The 13,647-nt window shown below is 40.7% G+C and overlaps 1 protein-coding gene across 6 annotated transcripts in view; it reads left to right on the top strand.

The window, feature by feature from the left end:
- VPS41 (VPS41 subunit of HOPS complex) overlaps window positions 1-13,647 on the top strand; it is a 167,854-nt gene that overhangs the window by 118,827 nt on the left and 35,380 nt on the right. For all 6 annotated transcript variants that reach the window (XM_038388387.2, XM_038388388.2, XM_043508710.1 and 3 more), the window contains 6 exons: window positions 3,443-3,535; window positions 4,906-5,033; window positions 5,945-6,089; window positions 7,528-7,569; window positions 7,717-7,767; window positions 9,079-9,216. In XM_038388387.2, the coding sequence (XP_038244315.1) occupies window positions 3,443-3,535; window positions 4,906-5,033; window positions 5,945-6,089; window positions 7,528-7,569; window positions 7,717-7,767; window positions 9,079-9,216 (597 nt within the window). The remainder of the gene's footprint in view (window positions 1-3,442; window positions 3,536-4,905; window positions 5,034-5,944; window positions 6,090-7,527; window positions 7,570-7,716; window positions 7,768-9,078; window positions 9,217-13,647) is intronic.

The raw sequence follows: 13,647 nt of genomic DNA on the forward strand, positions 1-13,647 counted from the left end.
ACTGTAAAATATAAAAATATTTGCAGGTTTGCTGCAAAAAACCTCTTTGTTAAATTGCTGCCTTTCTAAACAGTTGGCTGTTTTCACCCTTCTGAAAGCAGACTGTAGAAAAACATAAGCTGTAATACATTACATTATTTGACTTCAAGCTGCAGTTCCAGCATATTCTTTTTTTCATTTCCCATTATAATTGTATATGGTCTTCCTCAGGTTTTTATGTTACCTGACTTCTAAGAAAGGTTAATGAAGTCAGGCCAATCCTAACTGGACTGTTGCCTGAAGTGGATTTTGAATTCTCCTGTGTCTCATTGAAATATTTGTCTTTTAACTTCAGTCAGGATTTATGTATTGTAATCCATAATCCAATCAATACATGTTGAATAAAATAGCTGATCCAAAATTTAACTATTTCTAATGTATTTTAGGGGGTTATGCTCATGGGTTGAGACAAAGGTGCTTTGCAACACTAAATAGGGAATGAAATCATCTTAGAAATATATGTATGGTCTACTTTTATGATATAATTACTAATTTTAAAAGGGGCATCTTTTAAAAATAAAATCCTTCCAGGTGTTAGGTGCTGTCTGAAGTATAAGGTTCTGGGATTCCTCAACAGTGAAAGGGCTATAGCTATGAACCCTGTAGTATTGGAACCAGGCATTTAGCCACTCAACTTTCAGTGGAGTCCTGGCAAAGCACCCTTACTGTTTTAGCTGACAATCTGTTTAGCTAACTGCTGATGCTGTTGTCCAGACAATTGATCTGATCCCAAGGGGCTTTAAGAATTTTCAGGACTGGACTCGATATGCTGATTGGCTCATTGTGCCTTTTTAGTGATGTCATGGCCTTATACTGATTCAGGGCTGGGATCACCTCATGCACATGAAATAAGCCTCTATACCTATTACTGATTATTTGAAAACACTTTTAAAGGAGGGAATAAGTGGAGGAAGAATGTTTCTGTGTATTTCCCCCTTTTGCAAACTCCATTTCTGTAATGGGTCAAGTTGTGCAGGGCTTAGCTACTAAGGTATCCAAGTCCCTCGGTCTCTTATTTTTTTATCCTGCCATCCCCAAGTCCTTTACTTCCCTCCAAATTACCCACCTCAACTAGGGCTCTTAAACAAATCAAAACAAAATAATGACATTAGGAACTTTAACTCAGCCTTTAGTTCAGCTTCTTAAGTGCATTTTAAAACAACTCAGCTGCTGCTTTATCCCTGTTGGGTGCTGAGGCGAAACTGCGGGAGGAAGCAGCATTTTCCATTTGAAGCCCCTGTGCTAACAATGGTACCTTCAAAGGGAAAAGTACTGCTTTCTCCCTGCTGCCTGGCCACATCACTAGGCTTCCTTGCACTGTATCTGTATCTGAATCTAAGGATTGCACTGAGATGTAGATCAGTTATTTTTGTTTTTAAGAGTCTTTTGTTTAGGAGGCAGCTGAGGGGTAGAGAAGAACAGAATAGAAATATGAGAAGAGCAATTAAAATCGCCTCTCCCTCCCTGTCCCCACCCCGAATACATCTCCTTTGTCATGCTACTTCCAGACCAAAGGGTCTCTGTAGGAGTATGGGGGCTTGCCTGTGTAGGGCAGCTTGCAGGATGGGAGCCCAATTTGTTATACTTAATATTTCCAGTTTAGATTTTCCAAAAGAAAGTGGGAGCTCCCAGTGGCCACTGGTAACAAAGGTCATCTAGAACAGTGGTTCTCATCCAGGAGTCCGGGGGTCTTCCCACAAGCTGGTTTCAAGGGATCCGCCAAGCAGGGCCGGCATTAGACTTGCTGGGACCCAGGGCAGAAAGATGAATCCCCGCCGTATGGTACTGAAGTCCGGAGCCCCGAGCCCTGCCACCCGGAGCTGACACCAAAGCCTGAGCAACTAAGCTTTGCAGAGCCCCCTGATTGCTACCGCCTCGTTTGCAGGCACCGGTTCCCGGCCAATGGGAGTGCGGAGCCAGTGCTTGGAGCGGGGGCAGCATGCGAAGCCCAGTGGCCGCTTCCGGGGTGCAGCACAGTGTCAGAACAGGTAGGGACTAGCCTGCCTTAGCTGGGCAGCACTGCCGATGGGACTTTTAACAGCCTGGTTGGCGGTGCTGACCAGAGCTGCTGCAACCCAGTGCCTTACATTCTGTGACCCAATACTGGGTCATGACCTGCAGTTTGAGAACCACTGCTGTAATAGATCCCATATCTCTGGCTGAGTTACTGAAATCCTCAAATAATGATTTAAAGACTTTAAGTTACAGACTATCCACCATTTACACTAGTTTAAACTTGCAAGTGACTCATGCCTCACACTGGAGAGGAAGGCGAAAAACGCTCAGGGTTTCTGTCACTCTGACCAGAGGGAAAATTCCTTCGTGCCCCAAATATGGCGATCAGACCCTGAGTATGCGGGAAAGACCCATCTAGTGTCCTATCAACTCAAAATAAGCATTAGTGCTGTTTGAAGAATTGAAAAAAAAAAATGAAGTTTTGATGAAAAATGTCAATCAAAAAATGTCCCTGATTGTGTTTTTGTCCCATTTTCTGACCTGCACCTAAGCAGATATTTTAGCAGGTTGTAGGTGAATTTTTCTGGTTGGCTGTCAGCCATGTGCCTCACAGTCCAAACACATTCAAAGTATGCACTGATAATCTGCTAATGTAAACCCTATTGTTATAATAATATCACTTTATGTTTAGAAGGAACTGTAGTGCGTAATAATATGCTGTGCTATAATTGCATGATGTGAACTGATTTCACCCCTGGAACATGCTCCTGTCTCTTGATTGTTGGGATGTAATTTCTTAAGTAGGACATCAGATCAAACCATTCTATCCAGTGTTTGATGGAAAGACCATTTTTGAAATTATAACTTAGGTTTACAAGTTGTTTGGTGGTGGTTGTTTTTACTTGTTCCCAGCTTAAGCTTTGTTTGGACAGATGAGATGATACATTGGCACAATAAAGTAAACTTACTTTTCAGATGAGTGATTTAAAACCCTTTCAGTAAATGTGGTAGCACATTTAATCAAGTAGATTTTGTTGAGGTGCTAACTTGTAACTTGAACGTATAGGATTTTCCATTTAAATGGCTGAAGCCAATGAGGTTGGACTAAATGGACCGTGTACCCAAAAGTTATAAAACTACACAAAGATAATCCTCAGTACTAACTCAACAATGAGATGCATCTGTGACCCACTGCCCCGTTGCAACATGCAAAAAAGCGTAGTGACACCAGGGCAGGTTTACTCAGGTTGGGGCTATTTTAAGGTAAACTACTTTGTAGGATACTACTTAACATCTGAATTTACAGTACTTTTAATGTTTATCAAGGGCTATTCTTGCTTTTATACTTCAAATTGTTGGGAAATGATTCATTTTTGTGTATTCTGTCTGAGGATATTTAAGCACAGTAATTTATTTTAAACCCATGCTATTCTGTTTCCACCTGTAGGCAATTAGCCGTTATTTGCCGAGACGGGATCCAATTCTGAAGCCTCTCATCTATGAAATGGTCCTGCATGAGTTTTTGGAGAGTGACTATGAGGTACTGTGATTTGACACATCCATGTGTAATAGTCCTTACTAAAATATCATTAATGAGCCATTTAGAAAGTCTGTAGCAAACTCTACAGTAGTCAAATAGAACATTGATGCTCGGTTGAACAACAAAGCAAAAATGAAAGCCAATAATGTTTGCAATAAACATTGAAATAATTATCAGTGCACCTTGTTTAGAGACCCAAGTGTTTCTGGTTGTTAATAATCATTATTATTCATTTGTTTAACAACATAAACTTGTGCTAGGTGCCTTACAAAACATGTAAAGTCCAAAAGGGTTTACTGTCTAACTAATGGCATGATATGATTTATGAAGACAAGAAAAACAAAGGTGGTGAAAAAGGGTAAATGGAAGATAAGGTAAGGATGCTAAATGGCCCACACATTACAATTTGTGTATTCTGGAAGTTACCAGAATCTCTCTTCAGTCTCAGTCCAGATAGTTCGGTGATTCTGAAAGGTAGCTATTTCACTACAGCCAATTATTTAAAATATTAGTCATGACGGTATTCTGGCTTAGGGCTGGATTTTGAGAGGTGCTGACTGTCTTCAACTGAGGGCTCTCAGTCCCTCACAGGAGGCACTCAGTATCTAATAAGATCAGACCCTTACACCCCAATCCTGCAACTTAATTATGCAGTGTGGAGTGCTATGACCATGCAGAGCCCCATTGAGTTCAAGGGTGAGGGCTCAATGCAGAAACAGCAATCCGCTTGTGTGTAACAAGTTGTGGGATAGAGACCTTGCACGGTAAGCTGCCTGGGTCAGGGAATGTTTTATGACGTGCTGGACTACATTTTCAGAAAGTTGCATGTGCACAAATCCCAGTGGAAGTGCACATAACTATGCATGTCATTTTTTTCAGAGCACACTTTCAATGGATGTGTGTGCACACTATGGGTCTTTAAAATGAAGGCCTTATCTTTTTTGCATGAAAATGTGGACTCTGCGTCACTGTTAGTAAGAGTATATCTGTGGAAGTGTGACCATTTATCCTTATCTTTTTGGTTATTCCGGATTTAAAAGCAATATTAATTACTTAAATGTATCTGTTTTGTCCAAAGTAGACTGCCTCCTTTGAGAGATTCTGTTTTGGCATATTGGTGGTGAAACAGTATGTCGCTTATCCTACAAAGTCTTGTGTGCATAAAGTTAAATATGTTCACAAATCTGTCCAGCATCAGGGCCTAAAATAGCAAATTGTGTGCCCTCAATTTCATATTTTTGTGGATGCCAACAAGTGGGTGAAAAATGGCTGGTGCAATTTTAGAAGTCTAGCTGAGCCTTTGATGCTTTGAAATATTATGTAGGCAGTTCTTTCCATTTCTGTTAATGAATGATCACTTCCACTTTTAGGGTTTTGCAATGCTGATAAAAGAGTGGCCCGGAGATCTCTATAACAATGCGATCATAGTTCAAGTAGTAGTGGATCACCTGAAGAAAGATCCACAGAATAGGACCTTGCTCAGAACTCTTGCAGAATTGTGAGTGCTCTTTAAACTCCTTTATACAAACTGAACTGTATAAGATTGTCTTTATTGAATGTATAATATATTCTGGTAGTATTTGACTGCCTATCTTGATTGAAATTACCATCATCCAATTTTTGGAATATCAACCACTTTCAGTTCCAGCTTCTCTGTGTAGATGTATTGATTGCAATCCTTAGCAATTCGTTACTATTTTCTTATCATTCGATAAAATGAGTTAAGAATGAAGTCAAGAAATTCTGGTGCAAGATTGAATTTACCAGTTCCCTTGCCAAAACAAATAGCCCCCATCACTCTTGTTACTAGAACAAGCATCTTTTGTAACCAGTGCATATTTCAAAAAGAGTGAAAAGCAGTGGCATTTCTTTGTCCTCTATTTCAAAGGTACTAAATTCTGGGTAGACTAGCTTTGAAATGTGTGACTGGAAAATATGTTTTAACTTGATATGGCTTAGTGGTAGGGCTCTGCACCATATGCCCAGTCTGACGTCCTGGTTAAGAGGTGCTGCATGTTTAGCCTCTGAACAGAGGAACGTATGTCCCTACTGCTCAATGATGAACCCTCCCAGCCTTTTAAGGAGTAGCACTGATGGCCTCTGCAGTGAGCTGTTTAGTTGTCCTTTACCAAAAGGACAGGGCTGCTGTTGTGGGGCTTTGGAGTGACGGGAGGGGAAACTGGGAGCTTTTCTGGAGGGGAGCAATGGGATGGAACCAAAATCGCATCTGGCTACTAATTTAATAAACAATTGAAAATCATATTGCCTATGTTTTTTCACAGTGAATTATTTAAACTATTAACATTTTTGTTCCTCAAAACAAGTAATGTGTCAGTTTCCATCCTAGTGCATGATTTTCTTAAATTCAAATGTGGATGGCTTTGTGTGTCATAACGTCATCTCTTTCAGATACACCTATGACCAACGCTATGGCAAAGCTCTTGAAATTTACCTAACGCTGAGACATAAAGATGTTTTCCAGTTGATCCATAAACATAATCTTTTCAGTTCTATCAGAGACAAAATTGTTCTACTCATGGATTTTGATTCAGAGGTATGATGATGATTTTTAATGATACTTCATCTCTTTCTGAGTCATAAATATTTCAGCAAGTCAGAAGCGAATGCCTGTTAAACAGAATGCTATAGAAGTGGGATGGTGTTCTATGGCTAAACGCATTTGGAGCTGACATGAAGGCACTTACTCTATTTGCATCATCTGGATTCAGGAAAACCAAAATAACATCATACAACCCTGAGGGCAAAATCTCTCTCTCAAAATGCCATAGTGGATATTGGCTTCTGTATTCTGCTTTTCCTGCAGCCACAGATCTCTTGTTGAGCATCACCCAGGGCTTGACTGCTGTAAGATTCTTGCTGCGTTTCCAATCAAATTAGAAAGGTTAACGAGCCAAAAAGTAATAAACATTTGGGGAAGTGGATTTAACCTCACACACGTTTTTGGATAGTCTTGCCACTTTTCTTTGTTTGCAGCTGACTAATTTGCTTGCAAAAGTACAAGGTGATCAACCTAAATCCCTAACCTAAGTCAGTATTCTTTCCTTGAAATTGGATAGAATGCAGGCAGATGAACTTTTCCTGGTGAATGAATGACATGATCTTTGGGGGATGGAATTTACCTCGTCCATGGGCCGAACTTGCAGCCACCCTGCTGTTGCTGCTGTAGCGCTGAGGCTGAAACAGGGGCTTTGGTATGCTTGGTATCGTTCTTGGTATGCTGTCTTTACAAGTATTTAAGTACAGTGAGTCTGTGATTTCACTTGAGAGATACAGTAGGTTATGTATGAATATCAGGATTTTGACATGAGATTATTTCCTTTGTAGTGCTGGTGAGGGGAACAAAATTGGACCCATTTGGCCACATCCCTGATGTGTTCACGCCTGCCCATGCACTGGTCTATGTGAAGTTATCCCATTGATTTGTGCCAGAGTTTGCCAGGACTGAGCCCTGGCACCTCTTGACTTGGCAGTTCATAGCTCTAGCACCTTGGGTTTGCTGCTTGAGCCCTGTCAGGAGTATTCTGTCAGGAGTACCACTTGTATGCCATACTGGGGTGTGGATTTCCTATACATACCTTATCTGTAGCCAACCTTTTCCTTTGCAGTGTTACTACAATAGTTCTGCTGCATAGGGCTGCAGTCTTCTGGGGCCCATGATTTGATGAGCATACTTGACATGCATCATAGTAATTGCATATAATATTGACTTCCATTCAATGCTGGAGCTTATGAGAAGTATTCTGCAGAATATTTGATAAATTCCAGTTTGAAGCAAATTAATTTCTCCCTTTAAATACTGGCATTTTGCAGATTGCCGTCCAAATGAATGCAAATGAAAAGTGTGCGTCTACAATATCCAGCTGGTCAATAAGAGTCTTTCTGGATATCATATGCTGCTTTTGCCTACCATTCTCAGCTGTGCTGCTTTTGCATACCCATTCTTAGCTGTGCTCCTTTTACTTCGTTTACAGAAAGCAGTGGACATGCTATTGGATAATGAAGATAAAATTTCAGTGAGTATAAACACTTCATTGAGTTGTCATCAGCTGACTATCTGTACTACATGTCTTCCTTTCAGTTTTTATAGGTGAGATAACTGTCTCAGGGTTCCTAACCCATGTGTTCACTAATTTTTTTTTTTTTTTTTTTTTTTTTAAAAGATCGACAAAGTTGTAGAAGAATTGGAAAACAGACCTGAGTTACAACATGTGGTAAGTATTAGTGTTTGTTTATTTTTGAGCTGAGTAAACTCTCTGCTGGAGCGCTCTTGGCATACCTTTATAAATACTGTTAGCTGTTGATATGCAAATCCATCTGTTACTGCAGTAGCAGGGAATAAAGGTACACAACATTGAAGTCTTTTAGCCAGTGATCAGCTATACGAGTGGATGAAAGACAGATTGGCTCCTCATACCATTCTATTTTAATTTTGACCTACAGACATTTGTAGAACAGTCAAATGATTTTTTTTTTAAATAAATTCTTCTACCCTTTTTTGATGCCATACTGAGGGCCATCACCTATGGTTTTGGACTGTAAAGCAGCCCAGTTTTGATGTCAGTTACTTTTTCCCTTGCATCCTTCCTCCTGTCCCTTACAGTAGAAGTGTTGCCCAGTATCGTGCTTTCCTTCCAACTAATACAGTGGAATATGGGTGTAATTTACAGATGCATTTCCTGCTTGATAGACAAAGTGAACCATTTGGATTTCCAGAGCAATAACTTCCATAAAGCGTAAGACTTATTTCATTCAGAACTACATCATCGGCCTTAAACTGTATTAGGGAAGGAAGCTTGTCCTGTTTAGTAACTGTTGCTGCTGTAGATAGGAGGGGGTCAAAGCTTTAACCTGATGGGGTCAGCTGAGTTGTATAATGGAGATCTAATTATAGCAGACACATGTATTAAGTGTAGTTTGATGTCAAAGGGCCTTATAAGCAAAGATGATTAACTGCATGCCCAACAGCTAAGAGGCTGCATCACTTTCAAACTGTTGTGTCTGCTTCCCTATGAATAAAAATAACCTTTAAAGTAATCCTCTCATAATTCACTTTTTTCCACGATTCATACATTCTACTACTTGCGGTTAATTTATAGTTTGAAATACCTTATTTAATGCTTTACACATTACATGCATGTTGTATTTTTCATTTGATCTCTCTCGCAAAACTCGACCCATGGTCATCCAATCAATTGAGTTTATCTACAATAATAGAAAGCTTCCTCGGTTTTTGCCAAAATAGAAAATGCAATAATTTTATGAATTAAAGAATGTCATGCTGAGTAACAAAGAAAGCACCTATCTCAAAGTACTGACAGAAATAGTTGCTTAGCAGAGCTGGCCTGGGATATAGCCATAATGGGGGTACTGTAAGAAAAACCTAAAGATTTGTATTCTATCCTGAAATGCATGTTTTGGTTCAGTCTCAAGGAAGTTATTAATAAGGTTGGTTTGTGGTGAAAGTTTCACAGTGTAGCCATTATTTTATGAATATTTGGTTCTGATACTTTTTGTTCATGCAGTATTTGCATAAGCTTTTCAAAAGAGACCATCATAAAGGACAGAGGTACCATGAGAAACAGATCAGTCTCTATGCTGAATACGATCGTCCAAACCTGCTGCCGTTTCTCAGAGACAGCACACATTGTCCATTAGAGAAGGTAAGCCAGAGATCCAAGAGATGTCTTTCTAGGCTTGGTATGTCAGCTGCTTGCTGCATTGCAAATTTGTTAATGTGTGTACCACTGCCCTCTACTGGATCAAAACAGAACTGCTCAAGATACTGACACCTAACAGACTTTCTCCAGTACTCAAGAAACAGATGCTTATGTTTTTTGAAGTAGGAGGTCCTGAGTTTTGTTTTCCATAGTGTGTGTGTGTGTGTATGTATATATATATATATAGCTTAGCTGTGTACAGTCATTATGTAGCTCTGGCTTGTAGTAAGAAATCAAGAATCATATTGCAAAGTTCAGGGCTTAGTTTTATTGCTTGAAAGCAGGGCATATACAGCTGTAGTTTTAGTAATTTAGTTGCATGTATTTAATTAGCTATTATAAATGTGTAAAGGTCTATTTAACATGTATTAGGGAGAGGGGAATGGCGTTAATAAACAAAAAGTTCATTTCAATGTTTAAATTGAGATCCAGTCTGTGATTCCCTCCTCCCCTCCAACACACACACTCGACTCATATTTCACTTCCTGATTGAAGGCTGGTGCCAGAGGGTATTATTCTGATATCAGTGGCAGGACTCAGAGCAGAGGCAGGGAGAAAACCGACAGTCCCAGCCTAGGACTAAGCCTGGGTTGTATGACTGTCATTAGCTGAAGATGGGCAGCGGGGAATGTCATCTTTAGTTCTCAACTCCCCCAAAAGGGGGGAGGGATAGCTCAGTGGTTTGAGCATTGGCCTGATAAACCCAGGGTTGTGAGTTCAATCCTTGAGGGGGCCATTTAGGGATCTGGGGCAAAAATTGGGGATTGGTCCTACGTTGAGCAGGGGGTTGGACTAGATGACCTCCTGAGGTCCCTTCCAACCATGGTATTCTATGAAAAGATGCACAATCATCCTGTGATCTACCAAATTGCACAATCCTTTAGCCACAAAGAATTGTGGGAGTTGTCATGGGAAGAAACGTTGGAAGAAGGGGCAGGGTGTGGAGTACTGAGAGTGTTGGCTGGTGCTGCAGCATGCCTCACTCAGCTTAATCATGCCTCAGTTGTATGTGTTTGCTTTATTTTGTTTTTCCAGAAGGTTCATGTGGCCTGTGAGAGACAATATGGCCTCGTGATTACATCAAGAGAGTGGGAGACAGGAGGTTCTTTTCCCAAATTACTTTGGCCTAGGTCCTGCAAACTCGTATGCACACACACAACTTTACACACATCAGAAGTCTCATTTAGTTTAATGGGACTCCTCAAATGAGTAAAGTTGCTTGCAGGATCAGGGCCTTTGTGGCATTAGTTATATCTCTTCTCTGTGGCTCACTTGGCTGATTTGTAAAATGAGTACGGTACTTGTCTATTTCATACATATACTAGAATCTGAAAGCCCATGCTATCACAGGATGTACTTGTTGATGTCGTTTGTAAAAAAGCCAAAAATGGCTGACAACTTAAAAAATTGGATGGTAACAGACCGCACATCCCAATGATGATTTGACTCTGGTGATGTTCTAAACAAAAAAGAGCTTTCAACCGAGCTCATAGCTGTTTCCATTGCTTCACACTGATTCAACGGACAGAGTAATGTTTGGGGTTACTGCATATGCTGATTGTGGTAGTGGTGTGGGTGGTCGTGTTGATTTATGAATGGGTTGTGTTGTGCTGGGAGAGTTGTGTGTATTTGTGCAGATGGCAAATGAGGCCGAGGTGCTGCAGTCAAGGACTGTGTGGTTGGGATTTCCGTATATGCTGATTATGTGGTTGTTGTGTTGATTTGCGTCGCGGAGATTGTGCTGGTAGATTTGTATTGGTGGAGGTTGGGCAAATGGGTGAGGTAGTTGGGTCAAGTAATCCATCATCTGTACGCTCTACCTTATATAACCAATGAAATTGTTGCATGCAGATTAGTGTGGAGTAAGATTGATGATTGGTTCAATTACCTCTGATGTCGCAATGGTCTAGGACCTTTGGCATGGCATAGAAACATGTCTTACTGTAGTTAAACAATACATGGGTGTAATTCATACAGTCAAAATGGTGAGAACTTAAAAACTGGATGGTTACAGACTGCAAAACCCAGTGATGATTCAGTCTGGTGATATTCTGAACAAAAGGAGCTCTCAGCCAGGCTTGTAGCTGTTTCCATCACTTCAGACTGACTCTATTAATATTTTAGACTTCAGAGTGACACACAAAGTGACCTTCCTGGAATCTTCGTTTTTGCGCGTCATCTAAATAATATGTTAAAATAACATTACTAAGGTTACAAAATCAAGTGCTCAAAAATAAGGAAATGCTACTGTTAAATGTGTCCATGCAACCTTAATTTGGCCCCCTTATGCATATGCCTTATGATACAGTAATTTAATGAAATGGTCACATACTATTTCACGGGGAGTCTCTGAAATCCTGCTTCTGTTCCTGGAGGAGAGTGTTCTCTAGCTGGCTTAGGCTTTTCTACCTATTTCCCCACAAGTGTGACCCTCCTTCTGCTCTGTCAACTCCAAACTGTACTCTCCACTCCCAATTTTAGTCTTCCTGTTCTCCTTGTCCAGTTCTTGCTAAATTCTGCCCTCCACTGGCCTCTAGTTGCCTACATGCTTGTTGCCTGTCCCCATTGGCTCCCTGTCCCCCTCTATGGTCTCCTCATCTCCGCTCCTCCCCCCCACCCCATCTTTTTGTCCAAGTCTTTTTGCCCATCTAGTCCCAGTTGTCCCTTCACACCTTGACTCCTCGTCAGAACTCTCCCCTTCTCTCCCCACCTTCCACCCCGTCACACTGATTCCCATTCTCTTTGCCCAGCCACTCCAATGTCCTCTGAGGTCAGACTAGATTATGTAATGGTCCCTTCTGATCTTAAAATCAGCAGTCTGTGGACCCCCTGCAACTCTTGCTCCCAGTCTTTTCCCATCCATCTCCCTATCTTTGCCCAGTCAGTCCCAGTCACCTCCCCTTCCCAACTCCCAGTTCCCCATTTTTTTCCCAACCCCTGACAGTGTCCAGTCCCAGCCATGCATTCCCCATCTCAGGGTCTTTATCCATCTTCTCTGCCCCCCCTCCATCTGGTTCTTCTCCTATTCTGCCTTTTTGTTGCTTGGGGTCACTGAAAGCACAGAGACACAGGTTCCCTGATCTCAGTTCCTGTGCTCAGCTCCAGTATGGCCTCCAGCAGTCTAGAGACGCAGCTGCAGGTGAAGTGCTTCTCTGCCCCAGGCTGGGGAATGCCCAGTGTGGGCAGAATGTTTCTGTGAAGCCTTAGCACGTCTCTACTGAGCATGTATTAACAGCAGTTTTTCTAGGGCTTATAGTTTAGCCAAATATGGTCATATTTTCACTGGGATGGCAAAAGGCACATCCATGGCACAAAGCTCACTCTCTCTTGCCAAATTTCAAGTCTTTGCTTCAAAATATGGGGCCCCTAGGACATTTTAAAGAGAAGATTGCTAGAATTTTTAACATGAGCAAAACATTTTTCCAAAACCTTGGCCTTGGCTGAATCATTTTGGCTGAAATTAATATATATCTATATCGATGTATATAATTTCAGCCCAAGCTCTTAAAATTTGACAAAGTTATAAGCAAAACAGGGTCTTAAAATGGCAAGTGTTGAGCAACCTTAATAAATAGGTGGGGTTACCAGCCCTCTTTATAATGAGTGCAAGTTATTTTTGTTCCATTATGGCTCAGTGTGTTATAATTTATTTTAGAGAAAGAAGTTTGAAGAAAAAAATCTCTTGCTAAATTAATCTTGGACAGATTCCCTGAAGTAAAGTTAAAAATGGTGAGCACCAGTAATTGTTTTTCTCCGGTTTGATTTACAGCAGCTTCTTCATAGGGCCAGATTTTTATGATGTCAGGCACATATTGCCTTATTTTTGAGATAAGCATCTGAGATTCAGATTTCACCTATAGTTTTATAGTTGAATTTGAATAATGTACAACATATGATTCACGAGTGTTTCATTGTTGTAGATGCAGTGGTCATGAATACACAAAAACTTTGCAGACATATGTAGGTGTACAATGGCTGCAACTATTTTTCCAAAATTCAAACAAATAATTACAATACAATCCAGTTAATTACAATATACCAACAAACTCCTATTATGCTAATCTGCCTAGCAGAAGGATAAAGGCTTGGGCATAAGACTCACTGTTACTCTGTTGTTGATACTGGCTCCCTTGTATTGCATCCAGGCTCAAGAGTTTGCTGACGTCTATTACGCTAATTTCATAGTTATCCTTTACATCTAGCTGTTAAGCGAAAAAGTTTTTCATAGGAAAATAACTGGCACAAGAGTTCATAACAATGCCAGATGGACCATTTCACTCTGTACAGTTCTTGTTAGTTCCAGCTCAGGTAGTAACTAGGGAATGTCTCATGACTGGCATTCCCCTTTGTTCTTTTCCACCCCCTTTTATATTT

The sequence above is a fragment of the Dermochelys coriacea genome, chromosome 2 (genome assembly GCF_009764565.3).
Source record: "Dermochelys coriacea isolate rDerCor1 chromosome 2, rDerCor1.pri.v4, whole genome shotgun sequence".
Taxonomy (NCBI): Eukaryota; Metazoa; Chordata; order Testudines; family Dermochelyidae; genus Dermochelys; species Dermochelys coriacea.